At 43.0% G+C, this 14,446-nt stretch overlaps 1 protein-coding gene and 1 pseudogene across 1 annotated transcript in view; both read left to right on the top strand.

The window, feature by feature from the left end:
• Positions 1-8,185, top strand: part of LOC111956266 (schwannomin-interacting protein 1) — an 11,604-nt gene extending 3,419 nt beyond the window's left edge. The window contains exons 2-6 of the mRNA XM_070436793.1: positions 2,552-2,736; positions 3,002-3,205; positions 6,797-6,920; positions 7,111-7,204; positions 7,521-8,185. Of these exons, the coding sequence (XP_070292894.1) occupies positions 2,552-2,736; positions 3,002-3,205; positions 6,797-6,920; positions 7,111-7,204; positions 7,521-7,572 (659 nt within the window). The 3' untranslated portion in view covers positions 7,573-8,185. The remainder of the gene's footprint in view (positions 1-2,551; positions 2,737-3,001; positions 3,206-6,796; positions 6,921-7,110; positions 7,205-7,520) is intronic.
• Positions 8,186-9,418: 1,233 nt separating this feature from the next.
• LOC111956966 (uncharacterized) lies at positions 9,419-13,754 on the top strand (annotated as a pseudogene).
• The last annotated feature ends 692 nt before the right edge of the window (positions 13,755-14,446 follow it).

Here is a 14,446-nt window from a genome sequence, read left to right on the forward strand (position 1 = left end):
ACTGAGGACTTCTTGCCATGGATCATCACTTGGAGCTTCGTTGCCATGGATCATCACTGGAGGCTTCTTGCCATGGTCATCACGGAGGCTTCGTGCCATGGATCATCACTGCGCAGCTTCTGCCATGGATCATCACTGGAGGCTTCGTGCCATGGATCATCACTGGAGGCTTCTTGCCATGGATCATCACTGGAGGCTTCGTGCCATGGGTCATCACTGGAGTGAGGAGACGTATGGGCAGTCTGGTACGTGGAGCTGCCACAGGGCTCACCAGGCTGGGGAGACATACAGGAGGCCTGGTTCTGGCAGCAGGCACAGGACTCACCAGGCTGGGGAGACATACAGGAGGCCTGGTTCTGGGGACAGGCACAGGACTCACCAGGCTGGGGAGACATACAGGAGGCTTTGTTCTGGGCGCAGGCACAGGACTCACCAGGCTGGAGAGACATACAGGAGGCTTTGTCCTTGGCTGAGGCACCGGATACACTGGGCCGTGGAGGCGCACTGGAGGTCTCGAGCTTAGAGCTGGCACAACCCGTTCTTGCTGGATGCTCACCCTAGCCCGGCAGATGCGGGGAGCTGGGATGTAGCGCGGTGGCTGCGGTGGCTGCCTCTCATGTCTGCTCCGTTGCTCCGTTGCCGTGACTCTTGGTAGCGAAGTCGTTCCTCCCTCGCTACTTCAGCCTGTTTCCATGGCAGGGTCTTGTCCCCTGCCATAACCTCCTCCCATGTCCAAGATGTCCTCCATTCTCTCTTCTCCCGGGCCCAGGATCCCTGCTCCTCCTGGCCACGCTGCTTGGTCCTTTGGTGGTGGGAAGTTCTGTCACGGCTGTTGAATGAAGTAGACCAAAGCGCAGCGTAGTGTGCGTACATATTCCTTTTTATTAGGAAGTACGCCGACAAAAACAATAAACAATACAAAAACAACCGTGAAGCTTAAGGCTAGAGTGCCACAAACAAAGACAACTTCCCACACTGAAAGGAGGGAAAAGGGCTACCTAAGTATGGTTCCCAATCAGAGACAACGATAGACAGCTGTCCCTGATTGAGAACGGCCAAAACATAGAAATACAAAATCATAGAAAACAAAAACATAGAATGCCCACCCCAAATCACACCCTGACCAAACCAAATAGAGACATAAAAAGGCTCTCTAAGGCCAGGGCGTGACAATTATACTGAGCATTCACACATAACCACTAAGCCCACACATCCAAAAACCATACAAGAACATATTACACCCATACATTGTAGGTTACCGGAATACACGAGTATAGAGACAAGGTGAACCAAATCCCTCAGAAACGGCAAGTCTCTCTGACGAGTGAACGTGAGTGCCTACACCTTGCTCTTTTCCTATAAAATAGCTCGGATTTCACTCAAATTAAAGGGGACCGCCCCTTGTCAGTCCAGTTTAGGGAAGTGCTCATCTGTCTGTGGTCCAGCCACTGGAAATAAAGAAGTGTTGGCTTTTGAAGTCCGCTGCTCCTATTGGATGTTCTGTCACGTGACCCTTAGTTAAGGTCAACGTGCACCTACCAGTACATTGTACGTTGGAAATTCCAATGTGAACAGGCATTTGGGGGGTTGGGTGTGGTTCCTCACTACATGTTTTGTTAGAGCTTGAATGCATGAGGTTTAGTATGAGCTGTTAAGATTACATAAAAGTCTGGCTCACTGAAGGTGACAGAGAGTAGTTAACTCGTGACTCGTTGTCATCACTGTGGCCAAGAGACTGTCATCACTGTGGCCACAGATGGCTGGTGGCACCTTAATTGGGGACGACAGGCTCATAATAATGGCTGGAATGGAGTGACGTGTTTGATACCATTCCATTCAATCCATTCCAGCCATTATTATGAGCCGTCATCCCCTCACCAGCCTCCTGTGCTGTCAATGGTTAAAATTATTATGTCATGTTGTGCGTTTGGTTGTTTCACTGAACCTTTTGTGGTTGCTTGTTTTATCTTTTGAGGAGGGAGCCTTATTGAGCCGGGTTTCGTAACCCTTGACCTAATCTTTTACTAATAACAGTGATGGCATGATGTGAGCAATTGAAACAACACAATGCCCAAACACCCCACATGATCCCTTCTGCTCTCTTTCACTCTCCTGTGTGGATTTGAGATGACTGGGTTGATGTAAAAGCAATAGTTCCACCTTTCATGATTTTTTTGAAAGCAACTCTCTGAATTGAAGACCCAGTCTGGGGCCCTCAGATCTAAGATCCGCGAAGGACAGTGAAATGAAGGCATTTTTTCCCCCTCCCCCTTGCACATTTGCTCAATTCAATTCCAAATTGACCACTAGCCACTACCCTTAGGGGCTTTGTGTAGATCTAAAAGGATTGGAAAGGTGAAAGCAATATGGTGAACATTCGACCTAATGTATATATCAGTGGTCCACCTTGAGAATATGAATATACCTACTCAATCATTTCCTATCTACAGGAAATGCCTAAGGATTTAGGGTTATATGGGTCAGTGTGGAATTTAGCCATTCTCTCTCCCCCTTCCTCCCTTTCTCTGTCTGTCGCTCCCTCTTTTCTAAGGTTGTAATTTGATTATACTCTCTCTCTCCCCTTTCCCTCCCTCTCTCCCTCTCTCGCTCACTGTCAGTCCTCCGAGTGGTGTGAACCTGCAGGTGTGTTTTGTGAATGACAGCAGCAGTGACAAGGACAGCGATGCCGAGGACAGTAAGACAGAGACCAGCCTGGATACGCCGCTGTCACCCGTGGTACACGCTATAGATGTAAATGTGTGTGTGTGAGTTTGTGTGTGATCTCCACATTCATTCACACAAGCGACACGTTTGAACCTGACTTAACGGGAGACAAATAAGCATATTGACTGTGGAATGTGTGTGTGTCAGCATACTCTCACACCGATGTGTTTGTGTGGACGATGACTTCGAAGTATGTATGTATAGGTGACGTGCGTGATCATACATTACCATCTATGATTCTGTATAATGACTCTGGTGTGCATGTGTGTTTATCCAGAGTAAGCAGAGTTCGTCGCTGTCGGACCGGGACACGGGCGAGGAGGACTCGGACCCCCTAGAGGACTGTGGCTTCTGGCGGGTGCAGCGGCGGCTCCAGGAGGAGGCCAGGGTGGCGCTGGCGTTGGCTCGCCCCATGGCCCGCATGCAAGTGGAGGTAGAGAGACAGATCCAGCTCCACCGCCGCTCGCCCGTCGCCGACCTGGTCAGTGTGTGTGTGTGTGTCATTTCTGATAAGTTGACTTGGCTGAAGAGCGAGGAGACTTTAAGGCCATGGTGTGATCGAAGTAACACATTTTACACAGAATTATTCTGGGGACGTGCATTACAGTTGCAAGATGCGAGAACAAGTTAGATCTTAGATGCAAAAGGGAATTGTACAAAATTAATAGCATTACATTTCCTTTTACAGTTTGATGTCAAAAGCAGTGGCTAAAAAGCCCTAATGGCGAAGAAGCAAATTCTTCTTTTGAGTCTTAAGATTACATAGTCATTCCGAATTACGTACACATGCACTAATACAGACGTTGGTTAATATGAAACTCCCATGTGAAAAAAATCCCACAATCTTCTATAGAATATTATAGTACACTGTAAAACCCAATGTGCTGTCATTACTCACAACTTTTGAGGAAACCTGTTGCACTTCATATGAGTACAGTTACTTAAAGTGATTTTGTAGTCATCATTACTCAAACCAATAGTCACTCTGTATGAGGTCCAGATTTGAGTTGTATCGGCTTGTAAAAATGTAGTAACACCCCCACTAAGCCACGCCTCCTAAATAATTTCCCAGTGTGCCTTGCCTTTTCGAGTGAATTGTAAAGTTACCACCTATGGCTGTATTTGTTAGTGACAGAGACATGGTTTTTGGATTTGTTCATTTTCAGTACTGTAGCCTTCACCAAGTGAATTCCTAGGCGAATGTCATCAATTTAAGGAAACGCTTTATGACAATACATTATGTATCTCATGAGGCTTTATTTTGAGGCCTAGCTTTACAAGATACAGGTGCCTATAACTCATGGTTCACAGGCCACATTAGGCCTGCAAGTAGGCTTACAAAATTCCAGTAACTTTCCAAAAATTCCCAGATGTTAAAAAAAATCCTAGTTGAAAGATTTCCAGGAATCATCCGACTGGGATTTCTGGGAAACCTGGGAAATATACTTGAATTTTGCAACTCTATGTGCATGTCACATTATGCTGGCTTGCATATTCATGATTATTCATGATGACTGCCAGGATTAGGAACAGTGTGAGGAGACTACCAGTATACTACAGCCATGTCCGCAAAAATCTTGCGCTAAACACTACAGTGAATACTATAGTATATAAATATAGTAATACTACAGTATTTATACCATAGTATATTACAGTATTTTTTCCTGTGGGCTGATACAACTTTCAGTTGAACAAGGAGAACACTGAGACTTCTGCTACTATGTCATGTTTCCTGGTACAGAGAGTAAAATTCAGCCGCTTCTGCCATTTCAAGGTTGGATTGTCGGAGTTCCTGAGGCCTTTGAGGACTCGGTGACCTGTGTGATCTGAGGCCCTTTGTGTAGCATAAGATTAATCAATCACTCAATGTACATGCAAATCACCAATATTAAAAACTATTCCAAAAAATAAACCTGCAGTAGAGCATGCTGGGAAAAAAGTGAATTTGTTTAAAAAAAAATCAAAGAGTTGGTGTGACTTATCAGTTGGTATAACTTATCCCCAAAAAATGTCATTACCACCAAAACATTATAAGTAATAAGGACTTTTCATTGACTTTGAGTTCAACTTACTAGAAGTAGCTCAAAGCTCATCACTAAGCTAAGGACCCTGGGACTAAACACCTCCCTCTGCAACTGGATCCTGGACTTCCTGACGGGCCGTCCCCAGGTGGTAAGGGTAGGTAACAACACATCCGTCACGCTGATCCTCAACATGGGGGCCCCTCAGGGGTGCGTGCTCAGTCCCCTCCTGTACTCCATGTTCACTCATGACTGCATGGCCAGGCACGACTCCAACACTATTATTAAGTTTGCCCGCCCCCTCTTTTATGCTGCTGCTACTCTCTGTGTATTATCTATGCATAGTCACTTTAACTCTACCTACATGCACATATTACCTCAATTACCTTGCCTAACCTGTGCCCTCGCACTCTTATCTATTTTTTACTTAACACTTACTTTTCTTAAAACTGAATTGTTGGTTAAGGGCTTGTAAGTAAGCATTTCACTGTAATGCTTACCTGTTGTATTCGGCACATTAGACAAATAACATTTGATTTGATTTAGATTTGAGTAAAAAGTGTATTCTGTAGTAAACTGTAGTATACTGTAGAATACTATACTCTGCACTGTAGTATCTCTTGATCATGTGTAGTACCCACTATAGAATTGTATATTATACTGTAGAATACTATACTACACACTGTAGCATCCCTCGATCATGTAGTACTGACTATATCATTTTGTAGTATACTGGAGAATACTATACTACACACTGTAGTATCCTTCGATAATTTGTAGAATATCATTTTTTTGTATACTGTAGAATACTATAGTAAATACTACAGTATTAATGTGCAAAAAAACGATGTCCACAAAAACACGACAGTTTTTTAACTATAGTAATAATACAGTATCTAATTTGCATGTACCCCACCCAATAACACTAGAGTAGATATTACAGTATACTCCAGTAATGTCTGCAAAAACACTACAGTAAAAACTACAGTATACTACAGTCATGTCTGCAAAAATCTTGTGCAAAACACTACAGCAAATACTATAGTATATAAATATAGTAATACTACAGTATTTATACCATAGTATATTACAGTATTTTTTCCTTTGGGCTGATACAACTTTCAGTTGAACAAGGAGAACACTGAGACTTCTGCTACTATGTCATGTTTCCTGGTACAGAGAGTAAAATTCAGCCGCTTCTGCCATTTCAAGGTTGGATTGTCAGAGTTCCTGAGGCCTTTGAGGACTTGGTGACCTGTGTAATCTGAGGCCCAGAGTGATGGAAAAAAAACGTGTACTTCAGAACATTTTCACTTACTGTATGTGTAGGCAATTAATCAGGTTACTCATATTGTGATTGTAAGCAAAGATATGTAGGACATGGGATCCGGCTTGGGATCTGCTCCATCCGCAATGTGCGCGTGACTGTGTGTATGTGCAAGAGGCCTGACTGGTAGCCAGGGCGGGACAATGCGTCCATTAAACTCAGTTATTTACTGGAATTAAACAGTGATTTTTTGTAACAAGCAAAAGTGATTTAGCACTTCTGAGAAATTGGGAGCTACCTTTGTTACATGTCATTTTTATATTTTCCCCGCCCCGGAGATTGTGGTGAATGAGTTGTAAATACAACTATACAGCCATTGTGATCAGACCAAGCAATTTCCTCCCTGACTGGAGTACTACTGAACTGTAGATGTGTGTGTCAGTACCTAAACAAGCAATGGTGGGGAGATGGGCATTTAACTCACCCAGGTCTAAAGAAACTGCTCTATGATCAGGATAAATGAAAGGATTGAGTCATTTCCCACCTGGCACACACGGGTTGAATCAACTTTGTTTCAATGTGATTTGTCAAAGTTGATTCAACCAGTGTGTGCCCAGTGGGTTGCATCTAATAACCCTAACCCCAAAGGCCCAAATACGCAATCTATAGTTGCCTTATTTCTCTCTTCAACATTAGATCAACATGACTCTGCTGACTAATGACTGCTACCCCGGTTTCTATTTAACATTGTTCTAACGTTATCCCTGTGTCTCTCTGTGTGCAGCTGCCCCACCTGCCCCACATCAGTGAGGGCCTGATGAAGAGGAGTCTGAGGAGGGGAGACATGAGGGACATGAGCCTGGGCCAGCTCCAGGTCATCACCAACGATCTGCACTCACAAATACAGAGTGAGTACACACACGCATGCACGCAAACACTACACACACACACATGCCAATAAACACACAGGCACACAAACACTACACCAAACACACTTACGTACAGACACAATCTGCCTTCATCACCACCATCATAACTCTGCTGTTCTGGTGCTATGAGGATGTTAAGATTTTTTTTTTTAAATGGATGACGTTGCAGGCCTGAATGAGGAGCTGGTGCAGCTGTTGCTGATGAGAGATGAGCTCCATGTGGAGCAGGACGCCATGCTGGTGGACGTAGAGGACCTGACCAGGTGGAGAGCCCTTTCATACCCAGTACTATGACCACAGAAGCACACACACATACATGTATTAATACACACACACACACACACACACACTTGAGCACCGACACCACTAACGCAAATAACAATAGGCCTCTGTTCGTTCTGGAGGTCAAATGCCATGGAACGTCTCAGTTTAAAAATACATTCTGAAACGTCTCGGTTTAAAAAAGGCATTCTTCTGAAAACAGGTCATCATTGCATCCTTTCTAAAATGTTTTATCTAAGGAGGACTTTTCATGCATTCTTTAACGTAACTGTTATCTGTTGTTCTTTCTTGTCACAGGCATGCTCAGAGCCAGCAGAGACACCTGGCAGAGAAAACCCTCTCCAAATAAAACCCCGGCCACCTGTCCCCATCATCAACCACGTCACATGACAACCACAACCACCACAGAGCAGTGGTCAACAACCCTGGTCCTGGAGACCAATAAGGCATGCAGGCATTTGTTCCAGCCCAGCACTTTCACAGCTGATTCAACTCATCAATATCTTTTGATGCTTAGTTGATTAGTTGATTCAGGTATGTTAGTACTAGGCTGGACCAAGCCTGGACATGCTTTAGCTCGTCAGGGCTACCATCCACTGCTAGAGGACCCCACCCACCCAGGAGTCATACAGGGCCCTGAATTTTAAGTGGTCAGGCAAAATTCCAGGCCCCAGTCATAAACCGTGTGTCGTAATGACAGTTTGATCACAGAAGATGACTAGAGTTCTGTTTGTTGCCCTGCTCAGCCAGCCGTGTGCTTTGTAGAATACTCAACACACTGCATAGCTATATCTATTGACAACATACTGTAGTTGTTTGTGCCGTTGCTAAGGAATGAGCTCCTAGGCTTCCCAGTATATAAACTTTGCGGCAACTGCACAGCTCTTGTATGAATCATTTAGACACACATGGATGTAGTACAGCTGTTGTTGCATAATTCCACCTGCTTTAACATGCTGATGTTCTGAAGATTTACTGGTTGACCCTTGATTTTGCCAAATTTACAGACAGATTGCATTGACCTTATTGTCTGTCTGCACTATAGGTGAAATGAAAGCTAAGAATCCTTTTAGTGTTCTTTGTGGCAGGGTTTAAATAACTAATCTTACTTAACATCCGTGTTCCAAATATTAACATTGGTTTAACCCAATATTTTTAGGACGCCCCCAAACGTCAATGTGTCATTCATTCCCTGCTTTGTGACCCTAATGCTAGTCCACAGTAAAACATTCAACAATATATATTTTAAGACCTAATATTATTACCAAAGTAATGATCCCAATGATTAAGAACTAAAGATGTCTGAGCTGACTGATCTTGCCACTTGTAAAGCTGGTCGGTCTCGGCTGAATAAATACAAATTCTGTGCTGGAAGGAGACTTGGATGCCTTGTTGCCTGGTTGTAGATGATGGTCATCGGTGTTCACTATGATTAGTCAATCTTCAGCATTAGGAGAATGTCATTTTCTAGCATGTCTTTTGCATTTTTTCTCCATCAGATTATACATCAACTCATTCAAACATATTCTGCAGCATTCAGAAATCATACAACGTTTTGTGTACAGAGATGAAAATGATAAATAAACGTTTTAAGTGTTTAAAGTGTCGTTATTAGTTGACTGGTTGTGGTCAGTCTTGGTAGCTATATGAACCAGATCTAACTCTCGGCAGATGAGACGGGAACCGTTTCAATGAATTCATTAATGGTACAGAAGGATGCTTGAGGGACCAAAGGAGGCTGCATTTGCCTACATGTACCTCTTAAATAAAACACATAAAACATATCAATACAAACCACAAAGTAAGACGAGGTCAAACTTAGGGTAGCGGAAGTCTACTAGTTGTTTTCTATGGATGTCAGAAATTACATAATAAAATTGGCATTAATGCTATGACATAGCCTAGCTGTAGTTTGTAATAGTGGCCACAACCAAAACATCAGATACAATCAATTCAACTCCAGCCAATGTTAATTCAAGTTCCACTCTGTCAAAACAGACCCTTTTTTTATATCTCTGGCATCTAGGAAAATGACAGACAGTGAGATTATGTTACCTGCATTACTTTCCATGTATATTGGAAAACATTGTTATAGTTCCCGGGAAATGCCTGCCCAGGAAGGTATAAAACACTGAGAGGTGAAGCAAGACACACAAAATAATTTGGATAAACCAAGGATAAACATTGTTAATACCATGCTGCCAAACACCAAGCTTTATGAGTAACCTATAGACTTTCTCTTTTTCTTCTAACGAAATTATTGTTATAAAATAGATTATTTATTTGACTTCGAATAGGTTAGGATAACGGATTTAAAAAATAATCCTGGATGAGAATATTGCAAAAGCTTCTGGAAAGAAATATAGGGCGCGTATTATTGACAAATCTATTTGTATAGAAAGTGTTAGTTTAAAGTCTGTTCTATCCTCTTCTTGCACCTATCAGATTTTGCCTATTGGCTGCTCTTGGTCGCGCTCACTTGTTCTATCTGGCACCACCTCTGGCCTGCTCGCCTCCCTACCTCTGAGGAAGTACAGTTCCCGCTCAGCCCAGTCAAAACTGTTCGCTGCTCTGGCACCCCAATGGTGGAACAAACTCCCTCACGACGCCAGGTCAGCGGAGTCAATCACCACCTTCCGGAGACACCTGAAACCCCACCTCTTTAAGGAATACCTAGGATAGGATAAAGTAATCCTTCTAACCCCCCCCCCCCTTAAAAGAGTTAGATGCACTATTGTAAAGTGGTTGTTCCACTGGATATCATAAGGTGAATGCACCAATTTGTAAGTCGCTCTGGATAAGAGCGTCTGCTAAATGACTTAAATGTAATGTAAATGTACACGTAAACATGTCCAGTCCAGTTGTGACACGCAACGCCCCCGATAACCGAGAATTGTGACACTTCTGCAAAGGCACTTCTTCTGAACATCACCGAGGCGCTCACACAGGTGAGACACAAAGACACATTTTCCAACATTGTTCTTGATTGTAGGCTACGTTATCGTCTCCATATTAAATTCATATCTGTGGCCTACTCATTAAATACGTTTCAATATTAGGAAAACCTGTTCAAAGGAATAAACTGCACGAATCCGGGTATGGAGTTGAACACGACAACACACAAGGTGTCAGTATGCGCGCCAAAGGTAAGTAAATGACCATATTGCCAGATGACATTCTGTAATCTGTTTTGAAATATTTCAGAAAATAATGTGAATTTTCCCTTCGAAGTCAATGTTAGATAGGCCTAAAATGTTTGAAAGCCTTTGCTGAATCATTCTAATGTGTTTTTTTATAGGCTGCCCAACAGAACTCGACATGTACTGGAGTCACAAACTCAGATCAGGTAAGCTACTTACTATTGGCTATACATTCAGTTCAGTCAGTTTTTCCCATAATAAATGGGGGGGGGGGGGGGGTTACTAATGTCACATATGTCATTTTTCCTATGTATCCAGATACGACAAGTGTCTGAGGAACATTGAGGAGGATCCATGTTGTTATAGTGACATGCTGCAAGCTATTGACCCTGAACTGCTTGGACTTACTGTGCTGCAGAACCTCAACGAGATTAAGGAGGTAAAGTTTGGGAGTTACTTATAATCCCAATAAACTGGCATGGGGAGGACATGACCAAAAAGTTAGCTTTTTGAGATATTTCTAACACAGCCAGTTTTGTATGCAATGGTCACTGTATCCACAGGCTTCGGCTAAACAAACCTACTGTCATATATTTATTGCCTCTTCTCCCACCTTTTCATTTGCTTGCTTTAAAAACACAGAATTGCTTCTCCTCGTCTTTGTTGGGTGGCTGGTCATCTCAGCAGGTAAGATTATTTTAAAGCAACCCTGACTACTGTAAAAAAGCCTTTCAGGGACTCAGTCTAAGATTAGCAGGGATTACATTGGGATGGTGTGGGTAGTGGAATTAATGTTCCTTAAAATGTCTTCTAACCAAAGATGGTCATTTTTATGTCAATTGCAACCAAATAAAGATCAAGTTAATTTGACACAGTGTGCACTATGTTACTTTGCAGATTACTCAAGGTTGTAGGCCTACTCAAGGTACTACTAACCAAAATTCCTTTGATGAAAGGATACATCTGTGTAAAGTACTGGAGGGGTTCCGGGTTGGCACTATCACCATCAACAGAATCATCGGCTATATTCATGCTGGAGACCCCAATATGAAAGGTGACATCCTCATCATTGATCAGGCATGTTGGAGAATATTCCTCATCATCGATCAGGCATGTTGGAGAATATTCCTCATCATCGATCAGGCATGTTGGAGAATATTCCTCATCATTGATCGGCATGTTGGAGAATATTCCTCATCATCGATCAGGCATGTTGGAGAATATTCCTCATCCCATCATTGTCTTTTTGACCGTTCACTCAAGGATTTATCAATTTAACTTTTTTCAATGTTTACACAGTTTTGGTTGAAACATCTCCAAAAATAAAATACATTTTGCAATGAATTCCAATAGCTTACTGCCAGCTGTTAATTTCTCTCTTAGTTTGCATGGTATTTAGTAGATGTGTTTGTGTGCGCGCGTGTGTGTGTGTGTGCGTGCCTGTGTGAGAATGTGGAATATTTTGACATAATGTATGCACTGAGTATACAAAACATTAGAACACATGCTCTTTCCATGATATAGACTGATCAGGTGAATCAAGGTGAAAGCTATGATCCCTTATTAATCACTTTAAATCCACTTCAATCAGTGAGATGAAGGGAGGAGACAACAGGTTAAAGAAGGATTTTTGAGCCTTGAGACATGGATTGTGTGTGTGCATCCAGAGGGTGAATGGGCAAGACAAACAAATGTAAGTGTCTTTGAACGGATGGTAGTAGGTGAAAATGGTTAACTTTGTTAAAGAAAGACCCTAAACTCTCGTGTATTTTCTGCACTATGCAATGTATGGGGAGCAACCATGTAACGCTTTACAACATACAGAAGTGCGCTGGTTATCAAGGGGTAAAGTATTGAAATGTTTTTTTTAAATTGAGAGACGAGCTTAAAGTTTCTTTACTGACTATCATGTTCAATGTCTGAACGCTTGCATATGACGAGTTTCTCACACGACTGGCCTATCTGGGTGATGTTTTTTCTCGCCTGAATGATCTGAATTTAGGATTACAGGGACTCTCCACAACTATATTCAATGTGCAGGACAAAATTGAGGCTATGATTAAGAAGTTGGAGTTCTTCACTGTCTGCATTAACAAGGACAACACACAGGTCTTTCCATCATTGTATGATTTTTTTGTGTGCTAATGAACTCAAGCTTACGGACAATGTCAAATGTGATATAGCGAAGCACCTGAGTGTTCTGGGTGCGCAATTACGCATGTACTTTCCCGAAATGGACGACACAAACAACTGGATTCGTTATCCTTTTCATGCCCTGCCTCCTGTCCACTTACCGATATCTGAATCATGAGAGCCTCATCGAAATTGCAACAAGCGGTTCTGTGAAAATTTAATTTAATCAGAAGCCAATGCCAGATTTCTGGATTGGGCTGCGCTCAGAGTATCCTGCCTTGGCAAATCGTGCTGTTAAGATACTGATGCCCTTTGCAACCACGCACCTATGTGAGAGTGGATTCTCAGCCCTCACTAGCATGAAAACTAAATACAGGCACACTGTGTGTGGAAAATGATTTAAGACTGAGACTCTCTCCAATACAACCCAACATTGCAGAGTTATGTGCATCCTTTCCAGCACACCCTTCTCATTAACCTGTGGTGAGTTATTCACAATTTTCGATGAACAAATAAGGTTTTATATGTAAGATGGTTAAATAAAGAGCAAAATGATTGATTATTATTACCCTATTATTATTTGTGCCCTGGTCCTATAAGAGCTCTTTGTCACTTCCCACGAGCCGGTTTGTGACAAAAACTGACACTCATTCTTATGTTTAATAAATGTATCGTATAGTGTGTGTGGCAGGCTTACAATGATGGCAAAAAACAACATTTGAGAGTGCGCTGACCCTAGTACGCAGCTGGAGGTTGAATGTTTGAAGGGGTACGGGACTATAACAATTCTGGGAACCACTGCTCTACAACATCCGTAGAGTACGACCCTACCTCACAAGGGAGCGGCGCAGGTCCTAATGCAGGTACTTGTCCTCGCTCATCTGGACGACTGCAACTCTCTGTTGGCTGGGCTCCCCACTTGTGCCATCAAACCCCTCCAACTTATCCAGAACGCAGCAGCCCGCTTGGTTTTCAATCTTCCCAAGTTCTCTCATGTCACCCCGCTCCTTCGCACACTCCTCTGGCTTCCAGTTGAAGCTCGCATCCACTACAAGAACATGGTGCTTACCTACGGAACAGGAACTGCCACTCCCTACCCTCAGGCTATCCTCAAACCCTACACCCCAATCCGAGCACTCCGTTCTGCCACCTCAGGTCTCTTGGCCCTCCCACCCCTATGGGAGGGCAGCTCCCGCTCAGCCCAGTCCAAGCTCTTCTCTATTCTGGCACCCCAATGGTGGAACCAGCTTCCCCCTGAAGCTAGGACAGAAGAGTCCCTACCCATCTTCCGAAAACATCTGAAACCCTAACTCTTCAAAGAGTGCTTTAAATAATCCCCCCCTTCTAGCTCTGACTCTACTGATAGCTATGTTATTGAGGAAAAATGTACTTTCTATGCCTGTGGTATGTGGTTGTCCCACCTAGCGATCTTAAGATGAATGCACTAACTATAAGTCACTCTGGGTAAGAGTGTCTGCTAAATGACCTAAATGTAAATGTAATGTCATCATTGAGGATCCCCAAATGAAACCGAATCAATTGTTTAGTGTCATGACGTGACTGACGGGAGATGTATTCATTCATGTGTGACAATCCAGCACACTGGTGAAGAAAGAAACAGGAATACAGAGATGTAATTGTTTGGCTGGATATTTGCATACATCATTGTGGTTTCTCTCTGGCCCCAGATTGTACTGCACTATTTCTTGGTGGCCATACTTGGTTTATAGGCTACAGAAAGGTCACATACACAGTGGCGGACTTACCATAAGGCAGAATAGGCAATTGCCTCAGGCCTCACATCATCAAGGGGCCTCATGAGCTGGGCATAATTAAAACAAATTATACTAGTAATAATAATAAAACAATTTTAAAAAATCTCTGCTAAGACAAAGGGGCGCTTTCGTTCGCTCAGATGCTTTTTCCGGTGGGATTGTTTCAGCCACTTGA

This window comes from Salvelinus sp. IW2-2015, linkage group LG32 (genome assembly GCF_002910315.2).
Source record: "Salvelinus sp. IW2-2015 linkage group LG32, ASM291031v2, whole genome shotgun sequence".
Taxonomy (NCBI): Eukaryota; Metazoa; Chordata; class Actinopteri; order Salmoniformes; family Salmonidae; genus Salvelinus; species Salvelinus sp. IW2-2015.